Raw genomic sequence first — 13,354 nt, forward strand, 5'->3', positions numbered from 1 at the left:
GTGGGCTGAGGGGAAAGAGGGCAAGGAGGAGGACACCAATAGGAGAAAACAATAATTGGCTGTGGAAATGGTGTTGGTGGGTGTTTGGGGCTTGGTGGGACCCTGTTTGTGGATTTGCAGACTGCTGGGATCCATCACATTAGGAGACATTTAGTAATGGTGGGGGAGGGAGGTGAGGAATCCACAGCAGCCCCGTGGGAACAGAGGACAGGATTGTTTAAAATGGACATGGGGTGGTGTGGCAGGAAGGGCTCCCAAAGTCACCAAAATGAGGTGTGAGCAGGGTCACCTTCAGACCTGGACGTGAGCAGGGAAGTGCGTACCAGGCACCACCGTCATGGACAAATATCCCAAATCCTCTGCAGGAGCTGAGCACTGCTAAAAGCACAAAGGATCAGGACTAAACGTGAGGCGTTAGAGATCTGTGTGAAGTTGCAGGGCTGGTTTTGTTGGGATCATGGAGATGTGGTGGAAGTGTTGCCTTGGAGGGATGTGAGCTCTGTTAGGATGGGCAGGGTAGGAAAATGAGGAGGAAGTGTTGCTATTTATAGAGAGAGCAGCTGGAGTGCATGGGATGCTGACTGGGGATGGATGACAAGCTGATGGAAAGTTTATGGGTCAGGAATAAAAGGAGGACAGGCAAAGTGGATGAGGCCCTCTAGAGACAGACAGGAACAGCCTCACCTCTGGTCCTCATGAGGGATTCCAACCACCCCAGTATCAACTGGAAGGACAAAACAGCAGGGCATAAATATTCCAGGAGGTTCTGGTGTGCCTCGTTGACAGCTTTGGGGATCTGATGTACAAATGGGAAGATCTCCAGATGGCCAGAAGAGGTTGGTTCATCTCCACTAAATTTTATTGTCATGGCAGCAGAAGGATTCTGAAGTCAATGCGTCCAAGGATTCAAGGCTTGGCACTGTGAGAAGTAAATTATGTTGGAGGTTATTGCAACAGCAACAATAACTCCTTTCCATGCTCATAGATGGCCACTCAAGTGAACTGTGAGCTCCCAACAGTCTGAAACATTCCCAGTATTTTACACTGAACATCTCTATTTTATATGTGAGAGCTTCTACTTTGATTTGTGGCACTGGGATATGTATGCAAACTTCCATGGAATCAGTTTTGTGACTGGTCTTAGGGAGAGGAGAATCCTTAAATCCTCACTTCCTCTGAAGAAAGTGTCAACAGCACAGCTGCCAATGTTTGTATTGGAACCTGATGAAAGCAAGTGCATGTTTGTCCAATTTGTAAGCTTCTGTTTATCTTGTAACTGAGAATAAAGTTGACCTGAATAGGAGTTAGTGCTCTTTTTTTTTGCCCATGGCAAAAGGAAATGATCTGTGTTTTAGAAAAGCTGTTTTTCCATGCTACCTGTGTATGGAGCCTTAATAGTTATGCCAGAATAACGTTCAAAACCTACATCCCTTATCTAAACTGCTCTAATTCAATTCCACCACCTCTATCACTGTTTACAGCTGAATTTCACAAAGGCACAAGGAAAGACCCACATTGTTCTGAAAACATTTTACACTTTTAAAGGCCTCACATTTTTAACTCTTTTGAGCAGTTTTGCAACCAAGCTTGGTGTGTCTGTAACCTTCCCAACTCCCAAAAATGGGGCAAAGATCCCAAGCTCACCTAATGGTTTTAATATTGCAAGAGCAGCAACACAGGAAGGAATTCACCAGTTCTCTACCTCTTTGTCCAGAATTAATGTACACAAATCTATCTTTGCACAGCAAATCTCTCTGGCAGAAAGAACCATGGAATCACAGGACAATTTGGGTTGGAAGGGACCTTAAAGATCAACCACTTCCAACCCCCCTGCCATGGGCAGGGACACCTTCCACTATCCCAGGTTGCTCCAAGCCCCATCCAACCTGGCCTTGGACACTTCCAGGGATGGGTCTTCTCTGGACAACCTCTACCAGGGCCTCACCACCCTCACAGGGATGAATTTCTTCCTACTAAGCCTACTCTATTTTAGTTTCTGGTACTTGAAGGCCACAATTAGGTCACCAAAAACCCTTCTCTTTTCCAGTTTGGACAGTTCCAATTGTCTCAACCTTTCCTCTTAGGAGAGGTGCTCCATCCCTCTAATTGGTGGCTTCCTCAGAACAGATCAATGTCCTACTGTGTCACAATTATGATTTCCTCAGACTTTGTTTTTAGACCAATACTTATCCAGACTTGGATGTTGGTGCTACTTAGCTTTCACTTCACTATTGAAGTCTGGACTTTATACATGTAAAAATAACTGGGTTTAAAAAATTCTTAATGTGATCTAAAGTCGTCGCTGCCTCACTTTACAAACATCTCTGCCTGGTGTCTGTCAGGCTGGAGCTGAGAGAGCCGGAAAAGGAAGTAAAGACATGGCAGCTGCTGGATTCCTTCAGTCAGGAGGAACTTCTTGAGGGCTCAGTGTGTTCAGTCCCTGAGTGATGCTGCCATTCACTGAAGTGCCATGTTTTCACATTTTACATGGTGATGGCAACAATAGCCATAAATTTCCTTCGAAGGAAAAGATATTTGCATGAATGCAAACAGGTTGCTCATTTTGGAAGCTTTGGAATATGGGGAGGGTTTTTCAGTTTGGGATTTTTTAATTTAATTTTATTTTATTTTTTATTTTATTTTTTCTTGTGAAATCAAGTCTACTTTGTTGCCTTTTTGACCTGAAGGCTGGTTTGACATGTAAACACTCTCAGAAGGGTCCATCAACACATCCTCCTCCAGTCTGACTGCCTGGATGGCACAGCCTGTTGTCAGACTGCAAGCTGAGTTGGGAAATCATTCAGCTGGAGCCTTAACTAAACCCTCCCGAGTTATGTGCCTCAGCTGGAGCATCTGCAGAAAATGAACACGTCTTGAGAATGGTCCCCAAATACCTGAATGTAGCAGCTTTAATATCTCTGATCTGAATGTGGCCTGCAAAGTCTCTCATTTGGTTAAGATTCCTAAGTGATCTCAGAGGAGGCTGTTATGGGAATGTGTACGTTTATGTTCTTATTGGTTCCTAATGATTGGGAAATCTTCTCTTGGCTGTGTTGCTTTCAGACACTTGATAAGACCCAGAGTGATGTGCCAGTGAAAAATCATTCTGTGATTCTCTGGTGTATTTTGTGCCACTTTTCCCTGTTCATCTGGGCTGCAGCACTGGTGGCCTCCTCTGAACAGCTCTCTGGGCAGGGCTGGACAGCCTCAGCTTTCATGAGGCATTGCTTGGTGGCCTCTGCTGTGACAAAGTTGTTGGAGCCAGGTGTGGGCTCCTGTCATCCCTGACCGACTCATTTGACTTGAGATAACAAGCAACACAAAAATTGCATGAGCTTTTGTGTTTGTCTCCTCCTCCTTCTCCCTGTGAGTGTGATTTCTGTGCCATCCCTCGCGTGAGGACTCACATTTAGCTCTGGTGCTGGCAGAGTTGGTGAGACAGCACATGCTGGTTTACAAGGAGCAGAGTAATGGGCGACTCCATGCTTGCAAATTTACTAACGCCTAAAGATTTGTCTGCTGTGTTTGTTTCTGTGTTTGACCCTCATAATGTGATTGGGCTGGTATAATTACAGTTAATGAGCCAGCTAATTTTGTACAGAAGCAAGGCTCTTCCTTCCACGAGGTTTATTGCCACCCGTAGGATTCTTCTCACATCAATTTTTCCAAAGCAGTTTTTGGGAAGTTGGAACTGCCGTAGTCTCAGCTTCTGCTAATGCTGCAATTGAGCAGTAAATGTCAGAAAGGCAGAAGCTGCTCAGGTGGGTGGTTTATTTCTGCTGGGAGGTGCAATTCTCTGCCAGACTGTTTGGGAAACATGGCTTGAGCAGTTTAAGTAAATCAAACAAGCCATGTGAAGCAAAAGAAGTCAAGCAAGTTGTAAATAGCAGTGACCTTACTTGGTAGGTACAATATATGATCTTTTCAAGACAGCAATCAGAAATAAAATATATTTATTTCTGTGAATCCACACCCCTACCAACCTTATTTATTCCAGTGACAAACTCAGATTGAAACTTCTTTCATCAGCAATAGGACTTGATAACTCAGCTGTGTGATGGAAAGTGAGTTCAGTGTTAATTGTAGGCAAAACCAGACTTCTGAAAAATGCTGCATGCAAATGAAATTAAGGGATTTATCCAAACTGTTTCAATTCACAAACTGGATTTGGAAAAGAGAAATTTGATCTTTACTTCTTTTTTCTTGAGTTTGTAAATGTAAGGAAACATATTTTATTTTTCTTTAATTTGGATGTTTTCCATAATTTAAAAAAAAAAAAAAAAAAAAAAAAGATGTGTTGAGCATAAATCACAAGGAAAAGGTTGCCCAGAGAAATTATGGACTCCCCATCCCTGGAAGAGTTCAAGGCCAGGTTGGACAGGACTTGGCACAACCTGGAACAGCACAAGGTGTCCCTGCCCATGGCAGGAGGTTGCAACAAGATTATTTTAAGGCCCTTTCCAACCCAAACCATTCCATGATTCTCTGATTATATGAAAAGAAAATGTGTGCTGCAGGCAACTATCTGGAATTTCCCATTCAAAGCTATTTGAGCTGTTTTCCCCTGTAAATTACTTTCAGAGACTTTTTTGGGGAATAAAGAAGTCTGACACACCCATAAATTGCTTCACCAAAAAGCACCTCCTGTTGAAATAACTTTTTTTAATCAGGAAAAGAAGGAAATCAGGAAAAAAAATAAAACTAATCAGGTCTGTTGCAGTGATATAATATCCTCACATGTGCTAATTTTGTGGGTTTAAAGGTAGAGCCTTGGATTGATTATCCCAGGCCATCTGAAAGCATCTATGGGAATTAAGGACCCCTTGTATGGGTGACTGAGAGTGGGCAGTGGTCACTGGGCCCAGAACCCTCAGGACACTCCTCCTATTCTGGCTCTTCTCCTGTGACAAGCACCAGGAATTTGAGGCCACTTTTCTCTGGAAGAAGGAGCAATAAATTTCTTTCCAGATGCCGAAGTGACGATATTCCTGCGCTCTGCCATTTAGCGCTGAGCAGATGAGAGGAGGTGCCTTTTTCTCTGTCAGGACATGTTGCTTTCCAAGAGATACACACAGGAAAATGTTTGAATTTTAAATCCCTGGGAGATGTATCCTGGCAGGCATGGCAAACCTCTGGCAGGGCAGTACCATTTATCAGCACATCCATATGCAGCAGATACTTGACATTTCCAAGACGCATTTCAAGGACAGCATAAATCATTCAGGAGAAAAAGTGCTGTGAATTTAGGCTGGTGTTCAGCCCTGTAGCCACTTTTATTCATTCAGACCAAGGGGTTTGGGCTGTTGGCTGAAGAAAACCAACAGGAGGAGCTGGTTATGACATTTTAGGGTACTTTAAATACTCTTTCCAGGCCTGCCTGGAAAATGGTGCTGACTGGTTGTTCAGTGCCTCAGTCCTTTCCTCTGGGGGTTGTGATGTGTTGCTGTGTGGAAGAATTAGAGCTCTGCTAAAATCAGATAGCAAGGTAGGTTCTATCTGCCTTTTTTTGGAAGTAAAAACCACAGCTCCTGATGACTCACAGCGCTGAAAATTGTATTTTCTTGCACCAGTCTAAGCCACTGTGACCCATTTAGTCTGGATTTAACATATGAGCACAATTATTTTATAAGTCCTCTCGTGTGCAGAATTTATAACTTGATGTTTACACTGAAGTTTGCAAATGACTAACCCTGAGCCATTTTAAACTTTGCTCTGGAAGAGTTGTCATCATTTTCCTTCCCTTTAACATCCGCAATTCTGTCTTCACTAAGCCTGAGGGTCTTTTGTTCATGGAATGACACTCACTTAAAACTTTCCAAGTGCATGGCAATTCGAATGGGCAAAATTCATTTTCACGCTGAAAGCAATTTCCCTCCAAACTTGGCTTTTAATTAGGAAAGAAACCTCTATGCATTACCAAAATACTCAATTTTTTTTCCTTCTTCTTTTTATTGTGCCTCTCAGTATGCTATATTGATTATTTTTAGCCAGAAGTTGTAGCGATAAAAGAGGGTTAAGCTTATTAAAGTGCTAAAAATAAAAGCATACTATGAAAACCTGAAGGGGCTCATTTTGGTTACTGCCAAGTGGGAGCATTTAGAAATTCTCATTCACGGGCTCACTTTCCTGTCTTTCAAGAGGTTTAGTTGAAATTCTGCCTTGTGAAAGCAATCCATTGTTGCTGCTGTAAAAATTCAGGCCTTGTGAGTGATTCCTTGAAAGATTAGGGCAAAACCCCCACTCCAGCCACTGTCAATCCAGTAATTTCCCATATAAGACTCATCATTGGTCATTAGAAGGGCTTGATGTCAGGACACAGATAAACATCTGGAATTGAAAGATCTCTCTTAGGATAATCATTATTTCCATCTCTGTGTGATAAAGGTGTCATAGAATCATAAAAAAATTGAATCTAAATCCTGGCTAGCTCTGTCACCTTCACTGCTCCTATTGCAAGATCATTTTTTTAGATGAAAAATTATAATTATTTTCCTAATTCTCTGATGTATTTGGTTGCAAACACCATGTGCTTTGGTGCAGCCCCATCCTTGAGTTTATCAAAATGTCGACTGCATCCCTTTGGGATTTTTGTTTTCAAATTGTACAATAAATTTGTCACCAGAGTGTGAGGGCAGAAAGTTGTCGTGGGATTCAGTTTCTTTGAGAAATTCTGCACCCAGGGCTGGATTGTCTAATCTGTTTGTGAACAAACTCACTGTCCCTTCATCCCAAAGCCAAAGGGAAAGGCAGATCCCTCCAGAAGGTTTTTTCAGCCTCCTGAGGACCCTGCCAGCCTTGTCTCTCCATCCCCAAGTGAGGTACCTTGGCAAGGAGCCTGAGAGTGGCTGGGTTGAGGCTGTGAACCACCACTTGTTCAGCAAAGATTCACTGAAATGTCTGTCAGTGGCACAATCATCACTGACTTATTAAAGTCATTGAATTATTGCTTATTTCTCTGTCATCTGAACCAAATTCCTCTCCTTGCTTTCCTGAGTTGATCAGCAGAAACATCTGGTTAAATTGCTTTACATATTTATGTCTCACTCTTGCAGAGTTTCAGAGCTGGTTAGGTGGGGTCTTTTTGCTTGTTTTAGTTTTTCCCCTGTGCCTCAGGATTACGAGCTGCTTCAAAAAATAGAATTTAAATGGGAGCTTTACTTATTTCAAGGCTGGCATTCCTCCTCTGGGAGAACAGCATCAGTTCCACCAGGGCCCAGGCTCCCTCTCTAACATCCCACAGACTCATCCAGGATGTGCAGCACGAGTCCTTCTTACCTGGGGAAGCCTGTGCTGGGGAAAACAGAGATGATGCTCACAAAAAAAGCTCCTAAGGTTTGGTTCTCCCATTCCAGGGAGCACTCAGGGGGGTGTGCACAGTGTTTAATTTTATCTAACGGAGGCAAATCTCCTCATGCCTCCCTGCAGGCAGTGGAAAGCGTTGGGGTCCTCTGGAGGGCCTTTCAGGGGAGCTAAATTAAGCTGCTTCTGTGATTTCCTTCTTCCCCAGGAGAAGTACAGACAGATTACTCTTGTTTTAGGAGGATATATTTAATACATTTACCTCTGTAGCTCCTCTCTGCCTAAATGATTAATTTTCTGAGGCTAATCAGCCTTTAAGAGATGTTGAGCAGTGAAGGGTGTCTGCTCTAAGATCCCAAGAAACTTTATATACAAGCAAGTTCTGTTACATTGATTAGGCACTGGGGGTTTTGCTCTTTTTCTCTTTGTCTTTTGGTTTTTTTCCTTTCTTCCATTTTAAAAAAATTATTTTATTTTGACTTATTATTATAAGTGCATAATTACATTAACAGATTTTAACGTTCTTTCATTTAAAATGGCAAAATCTGAATGCAACCACTTTCCACAAATTATCTGTGAACCCTCATTTCTTTGTCCACCACAAAAGTGATGAGATTAATTCCTGTTCTTCCCTTTAGAACCTTAAAGAATAAATTGCTTGAATCTTTTGTGGAATGTCTTAATCCAGCTCCTGATACTATTAATTGAAGAATTTCCATTGGTTTTATTAAGGATTAGGGAGATCCCTGGAGCCTTATTCTCCTGTTTCTACCTGAGGCTGAGTTCTCCTGATCGAGTTCATGCACTGTGGTGTATTTTTGTGCTCAAAACCACCCATTTGATCAAGAAATAGACCAAGGGCACATCCTCTTCCACTGTGAGCAGAAATTACTAGCTGCATATCCCTTGGGGGACAAGCTGGTCAGGATTTCCAAGATTTCTGCTGGAAAAAAAAACCCCTTTTTTGCATGTTTTATACCATAGCTGTCTTGTTTTCTAAGCACAGTCAGGAGTCAAAGTTAATATTTGTTTTTGATGGAAGTGGAGACCTGCCAGTTGTGATGGGCAGCTGATAATCTTTATTTTCCAGTCTCAGTTTGATTCCTTGTAGTCCCTCCAGGCTTCCCTCTGTACCAAACATATCAATATAGGGTGAGATTCTTCTCCTTTAATTGTAGATTCCAGCAATTTGTCTCAATCTGAGCCATTTCACAGACCTCCACTGCAGCTCGGAAATGTGGCCCAGGAATATGGCTTGTGGATTGTTTAATCTGATCAGCTCCTGGGGAGTGGGAGGAATTGCACACTCTGGATTTGCTCTCTGTGCTCTTGTCTGAGATGATTTGATCAAGAACAGACACCTGGGCATGGTCAATAACCCACATGGACCCACATGAATCTCCTCCCTGAGCTATAATATTGAGATAGTTTCAGGTGCCATGTCCCTTCTATATTATTTAATCTAGGAAATTTATCAGCCTTGAGCCACTTTCTGTTGGATTCCCTGTCGCTCTTCCCATTGATTTCAGAAGGAATGGGATGAGAGGCAGCCTCCATCCTGTCAGGGGACACGTGGAGAGCTGTCAGCCCCCCTGCCTCTGACCGATGGGTTGGGTCTTCATCAGAATGGATCAACCCACTTCCTTGAAGAGCAACGGGACACAAACAAGAGGCTGCTCCTCTCTTCATGCCCATGAGTAAATTGCTGAATTGCTGTTGGAGTAAAACCTTTGTTTTATGGTTTTTACCCTAAAATTATCCTCTTTTAATTTGCAGATAGCATTGAAGCCAACATTGAGACCTCTTCTTCTAACGTAGACTCAGCCAATGAGCAGTTGGCAAAAGCAAGTCAGCACCAAGTAAGTGGGACTAAAAAAAAAATCCTACAAATGCTTTCAGTTACAGTATTTGCAATAGCCAAAACACCTGGCAGCTGTGAACCACTGGGCACATGGATTTGTGCTACCTGGAAAGATGATAAAGCATATTCTAAGTAGGAAATAAACTTCTTTATATATATAAATATATATATCTATCTATATATATATATATGATTAGATTACCATAGCACAGGCAATTTGCTTTTAGAGCAGTCATTAAGAGATCTGCATATTAAACAGACATTTCCCAGTAGGAAAGTCAACAATTAGCTACTGTTGTTCTTGGAAAGACACCATAAAAAACACATAATTTAAGTGCATATGTGCTTCTGTTTGGTGTGTTTCCCTATAATCAGGCAACAGTACTTTAAGAAAACAACTTGAGTTGTCAAACAACATGATGTGGTTAGTGAATAATGGCTGTGGTGGTGGTGTTCAGCACTTTTCAAAGGCAATTTGAGGGATTTTTTTGTGAATTGTTTTTTTTTTTCCGTCACTGGAGCAAGAATAGAACATAAACACACACACACATACTCACACAAACATTAATCTTTTTGAAAACAGCTTGCCCAGAAAGAACTCTTTGATGGTTATAGTTAGTACTTTCTAGGGATGAAGGGGGTGGGGGAACGAAGAAAGAAAATATTGTTATCAATTACATTGTGACTGACAGAAGAAAAACCTGCTAGTTATCTTTTTCCTCAAGCATAAATTGGTGATTTCCAGGTGTCTGGAATTTTATCAAAATGTAGCTGAGGTCCATGAGAGCTCATGGTGCCTGTTAGTTATTCCTTGGACACAGTAAACTCTGAAGCTCTGGGGCAAACGTCTAGACCAAAGGAATAAGACTCACAGGCATTTTACTCTGATGTAATGGACTGATGTGATTTTAAAATTATCTATAGCTCATTTTCTGGTGAAACACATTGTCCCAATTTTGGGTAATAAGAGTGAGTTTTGTAGAACTTTGATATTGCAGAAAATAAGCGCTGTCTTCAGCTACATTTTGGGTTTTAATGTATATATATTCAAGATAATGTGTGCTGCCCTGCATGTAATCCTGCATTCACTTTGAAAATAACTTGTTACATACCACATGAAGCCTAAAATGGAACTGGAATGAATTTAATACTTGACCTGACTGTAGAGCTGATTGCAAAGCTGCAAATGAGTTAATGATGACTTTGGCTAAGAAGGTCAAAGAGGAGTCAGGCGGAAAATGAATGCAGCACAGTTTAAAGGCTCTGCTTCCTTCAGCTAGCAGGAGCTTCTGAAATAGCCTGCCCAGACAGGAGGCCCTTTTTCCCTCAGATGTGTTCATCAGGATAAAGATATAGCCAGTTTTAGCAAGGCAACCCCTGCCAAGGGCATAAATATGAACTGATTGGTGTAGATGAGAAAACAGAGGCTCTCTTGCACTTGAAACAAGTCCATAATGACAAATATCACTTACAGAACTTTGGCTGCTAAAGGAAATGTGCAATCCAGATCTCCCGTGGAGCGCAGGGAACTGTCCTGTGCCCTACTGGATGTGGATCACCAGGAAAACACGTGTAAACCCAGCTTGTTCTCTGTCACCATGAACAGAAAATGAGGTGACATTTCTGTCACTTCCAGTGCTGGCCTGGGGCTGGTCAAGCTGCATGTGGTGCCTCATGTGTTCTGTGCCACATATCTGCTCATCTTACACCCCAAAGGACACTGTCCCCAGGATGGGACAGGAAGGGCCCTGAGCCCTCAGGGATGCTGTAGGGAGGGATGCTGATGCCCCTTGCATGCATTTGGAGGATGCAGTGTGAGTACAGGTCATCCTTCCGTGTAGTCTGCCTGATTTTGGATGCTTTGGAAATATCTGGGATGGGTTTGGGAGAGTGATCAGCCAGATGGCCCCGTGGGTGAACTGCTTTTAAGGGACCTGCCAGAGCTTTACACGCTCTAAATTCTGTCTGTGCTCATCTGTGCTGCTCAGGGAACAAAGGCAAAAGCTGTTTCTTAAATCTTAAAAACTGAGCAGTTTTCCTCCTCATGTTAAACTGCTCATTCATGAGTATGTTTGCTTGTTACTTATGTTACAGTGTGATTATCCTGTAAATGCAGACTGGCTTACAAACATTTGTTATTTATTGCTGTTTATATGTACATAAACGTGTGTGTATGTGTGTGTGTGTGTGCAGTATTTTTATTAGTCAATGCTGTGTTTTTATTAGTCTATCAACAAATGTACACATAAATTGAGAAATCAGAAATGTCAACACTGCTGAAAGATTCAAGTTTAAGACCTTCTGTAGAACTTAATGGAGGGATTTCTGTCAGGAATAATGATTCAGTGGCTGGTTATTTAATACAGTATTTGCATGTAACCCATGCAGTCACTTCAACAATACAACTTGGAGAACCAGTCCCAACCTGCACATTAAAATAACAAAGAACCAGTAAATAGCTTTTCCTTAGCTACAAAAAAATAAGACATTTAGGTTCCCTGAAATGATAGAAATGTTAAAAAAAGGTAAATATCTTTACAATGAGCTCCTTTTTCTGCATTTTAAATTTGATAAGGTGCTCCTTCCTCTTGAGCTGTGTGTGCTAACAGCAGAATTTTATTCCTTTGAGTGAATTCTCATGTGCCCTAGCTAAACTCTGAAAAAATAGTGGGAGCTGTCACAGTTTTGGAATATATATATTCTTATACATGTATACATATATATATACATATTGAAAAATGACTGAGGCCAACAAATCTGGCAAGGAGAAGTCAGTAGAAATTATCTCCTGCAAAGGCCTAAATGCCTTTTTTTCAGTGAGGGTCTCATTTCTCCTTGGCCTTGAGCAGGAATGATGACTCTGCCATTAATACCAATGGCCCAGATTTGCCTCTTGAAATTTCCTTGTCCCTGCCCTCAGAGAAAATTATTCATCCCACCCATCTCAAAACACTGGTTTTAACTGGGGTCAAATCTCTCTCTGGAAGAGAGAGATTTGTTGGACCAGATACAAGTGTGTTTGGTGGTGATGTGGGTTTAAGTGTCCAAACCTCCTTTCCATGGTTAATTTGGAGGAATTGCTTTCAGCACAGCTTGTCTTATCTCACAGGAGATGTCTCACATAGGGAGGTCTGGTGGCTGCCTCTTAGGACAGGTTTGTTCTCTCCTTTGTCCATTAAATTGAGATTATATCAATTATACCACAAATATTCAATGGAAAATTAATCCCGTGCCTATCACCTGTCTCTTTATTGGGAAAAAGGGAATATCTAGACACCAAACCTGCCCTTGAGGTTAGTTTAGGTGGGCTGGGCATCACGCTAAAGGGATGGATGTGTGGAGATGAGCATTTTTACTTTGCTCAGAGCATCCTGCTGGTGAGTTAAAAGAAGGAAAAGAAACACATTACACCATTAAACCAGTTATCAGTCACCAGTACACATTAAACCAGTTGCTCTCTTTTTTAAAGCAGAGTTTGGCCTAAGCTCAGCTTGGCCTCACTGACTGAAGGACTCTGTGCTGGCTGCTGAAACTAATTTGTTTTGGAAGAGCTGCTTGTGCTGCTCTGATTAATGCTGGTTGCTTTCCTTCCCTGTATCCTCTGTGGAAGTCAAGTTAATTTGGATTCACTGGCATCCCAAAGGCAAGCAGCAGTTCGGTGACCCACTTGTGTAGTCGAAGAACAATGAGTTTTTTCCCCAGTAAAGAAGCAATTCCTGGGTCTGGCTCTCACGGGTACACAGAGGGGCACTTTGAAGGCTGGAGCTCTGAGGAAAAAAAAGCTCCATAAATCTGTGATATTTGCAGAGATCTTATTGCCTGGGGACCACTGATAAGGGACTGTCTTCAACTTTCACTCAAATAACTCATTGGTATTTTAACAACAAAAGAAAATTAGAGTTTCAAAAATCACATCCTCAGAGTCTTTGAAATTTTTTGGCATGGTAGCCTCTCAAAGCACATGTTGCTTATAAATATTGTGACAATGAAGATCATCTCCTCTTCTTCACTATGGGTATGCTCTAAGACCTTGTCTTTTTCTGCCACTAAATAATTTTAAGCTTAGTTTTACAGTTAAGAGCCAACTGGCACAGTGATTGCACACTGATGTGCAGCAGCCATCCAGCAACTGCAAAGCCACAGGGGATGAGTGTGGTTGGATTATCTTGATGCAAATTGAGGCCATTTCCCCTT

General features: G+C 41.9%; 1 protein-coding gene across 23 annotated transcripts in view; it reads left to right on the forward strand.

Moving 5' to 3' along the window:
* Positions 1 to 13,354, forward strand: part of TSNARE1 (t-SNARE domain containing 1) — a 449,654-nt gene that overhangs the window by 271,651 nt on the left and 164,649 nt on the right. For all 23 annotated transcript variants that reach the window (XR_015283186.1, XM_086877018.1, XM_086877108.1 and 20 more), the window contains one exon: positions 9,076 to 9,158. Coding sequence is in view for 22 of the 23 variants with exons in the window: in XM_086877018.1 (XP_086733144.1) it covers positions 9,076 to 9,158 (83 nt within the window). In the remaining variant the exon portion in view is untranslated. The remainder of the gene's footprint in view (positions 1 to 9,075; positions 9,159 to 13,354) is intronic.

Source organism: Cyanistes caeruleus, chromosome 1 (assembly GCF_971803275.1).
Source record: "Cyanistes caeruleus chromosome 1, bCyaCae1.hap1.1, whole genome shotgun sequence".
Lineage (NCBI taxonomy): Eukaryota > Metazoa > Chordata > Aves > Passeriformes > Paridae > Cyanistes > Cyanistes caeruleus.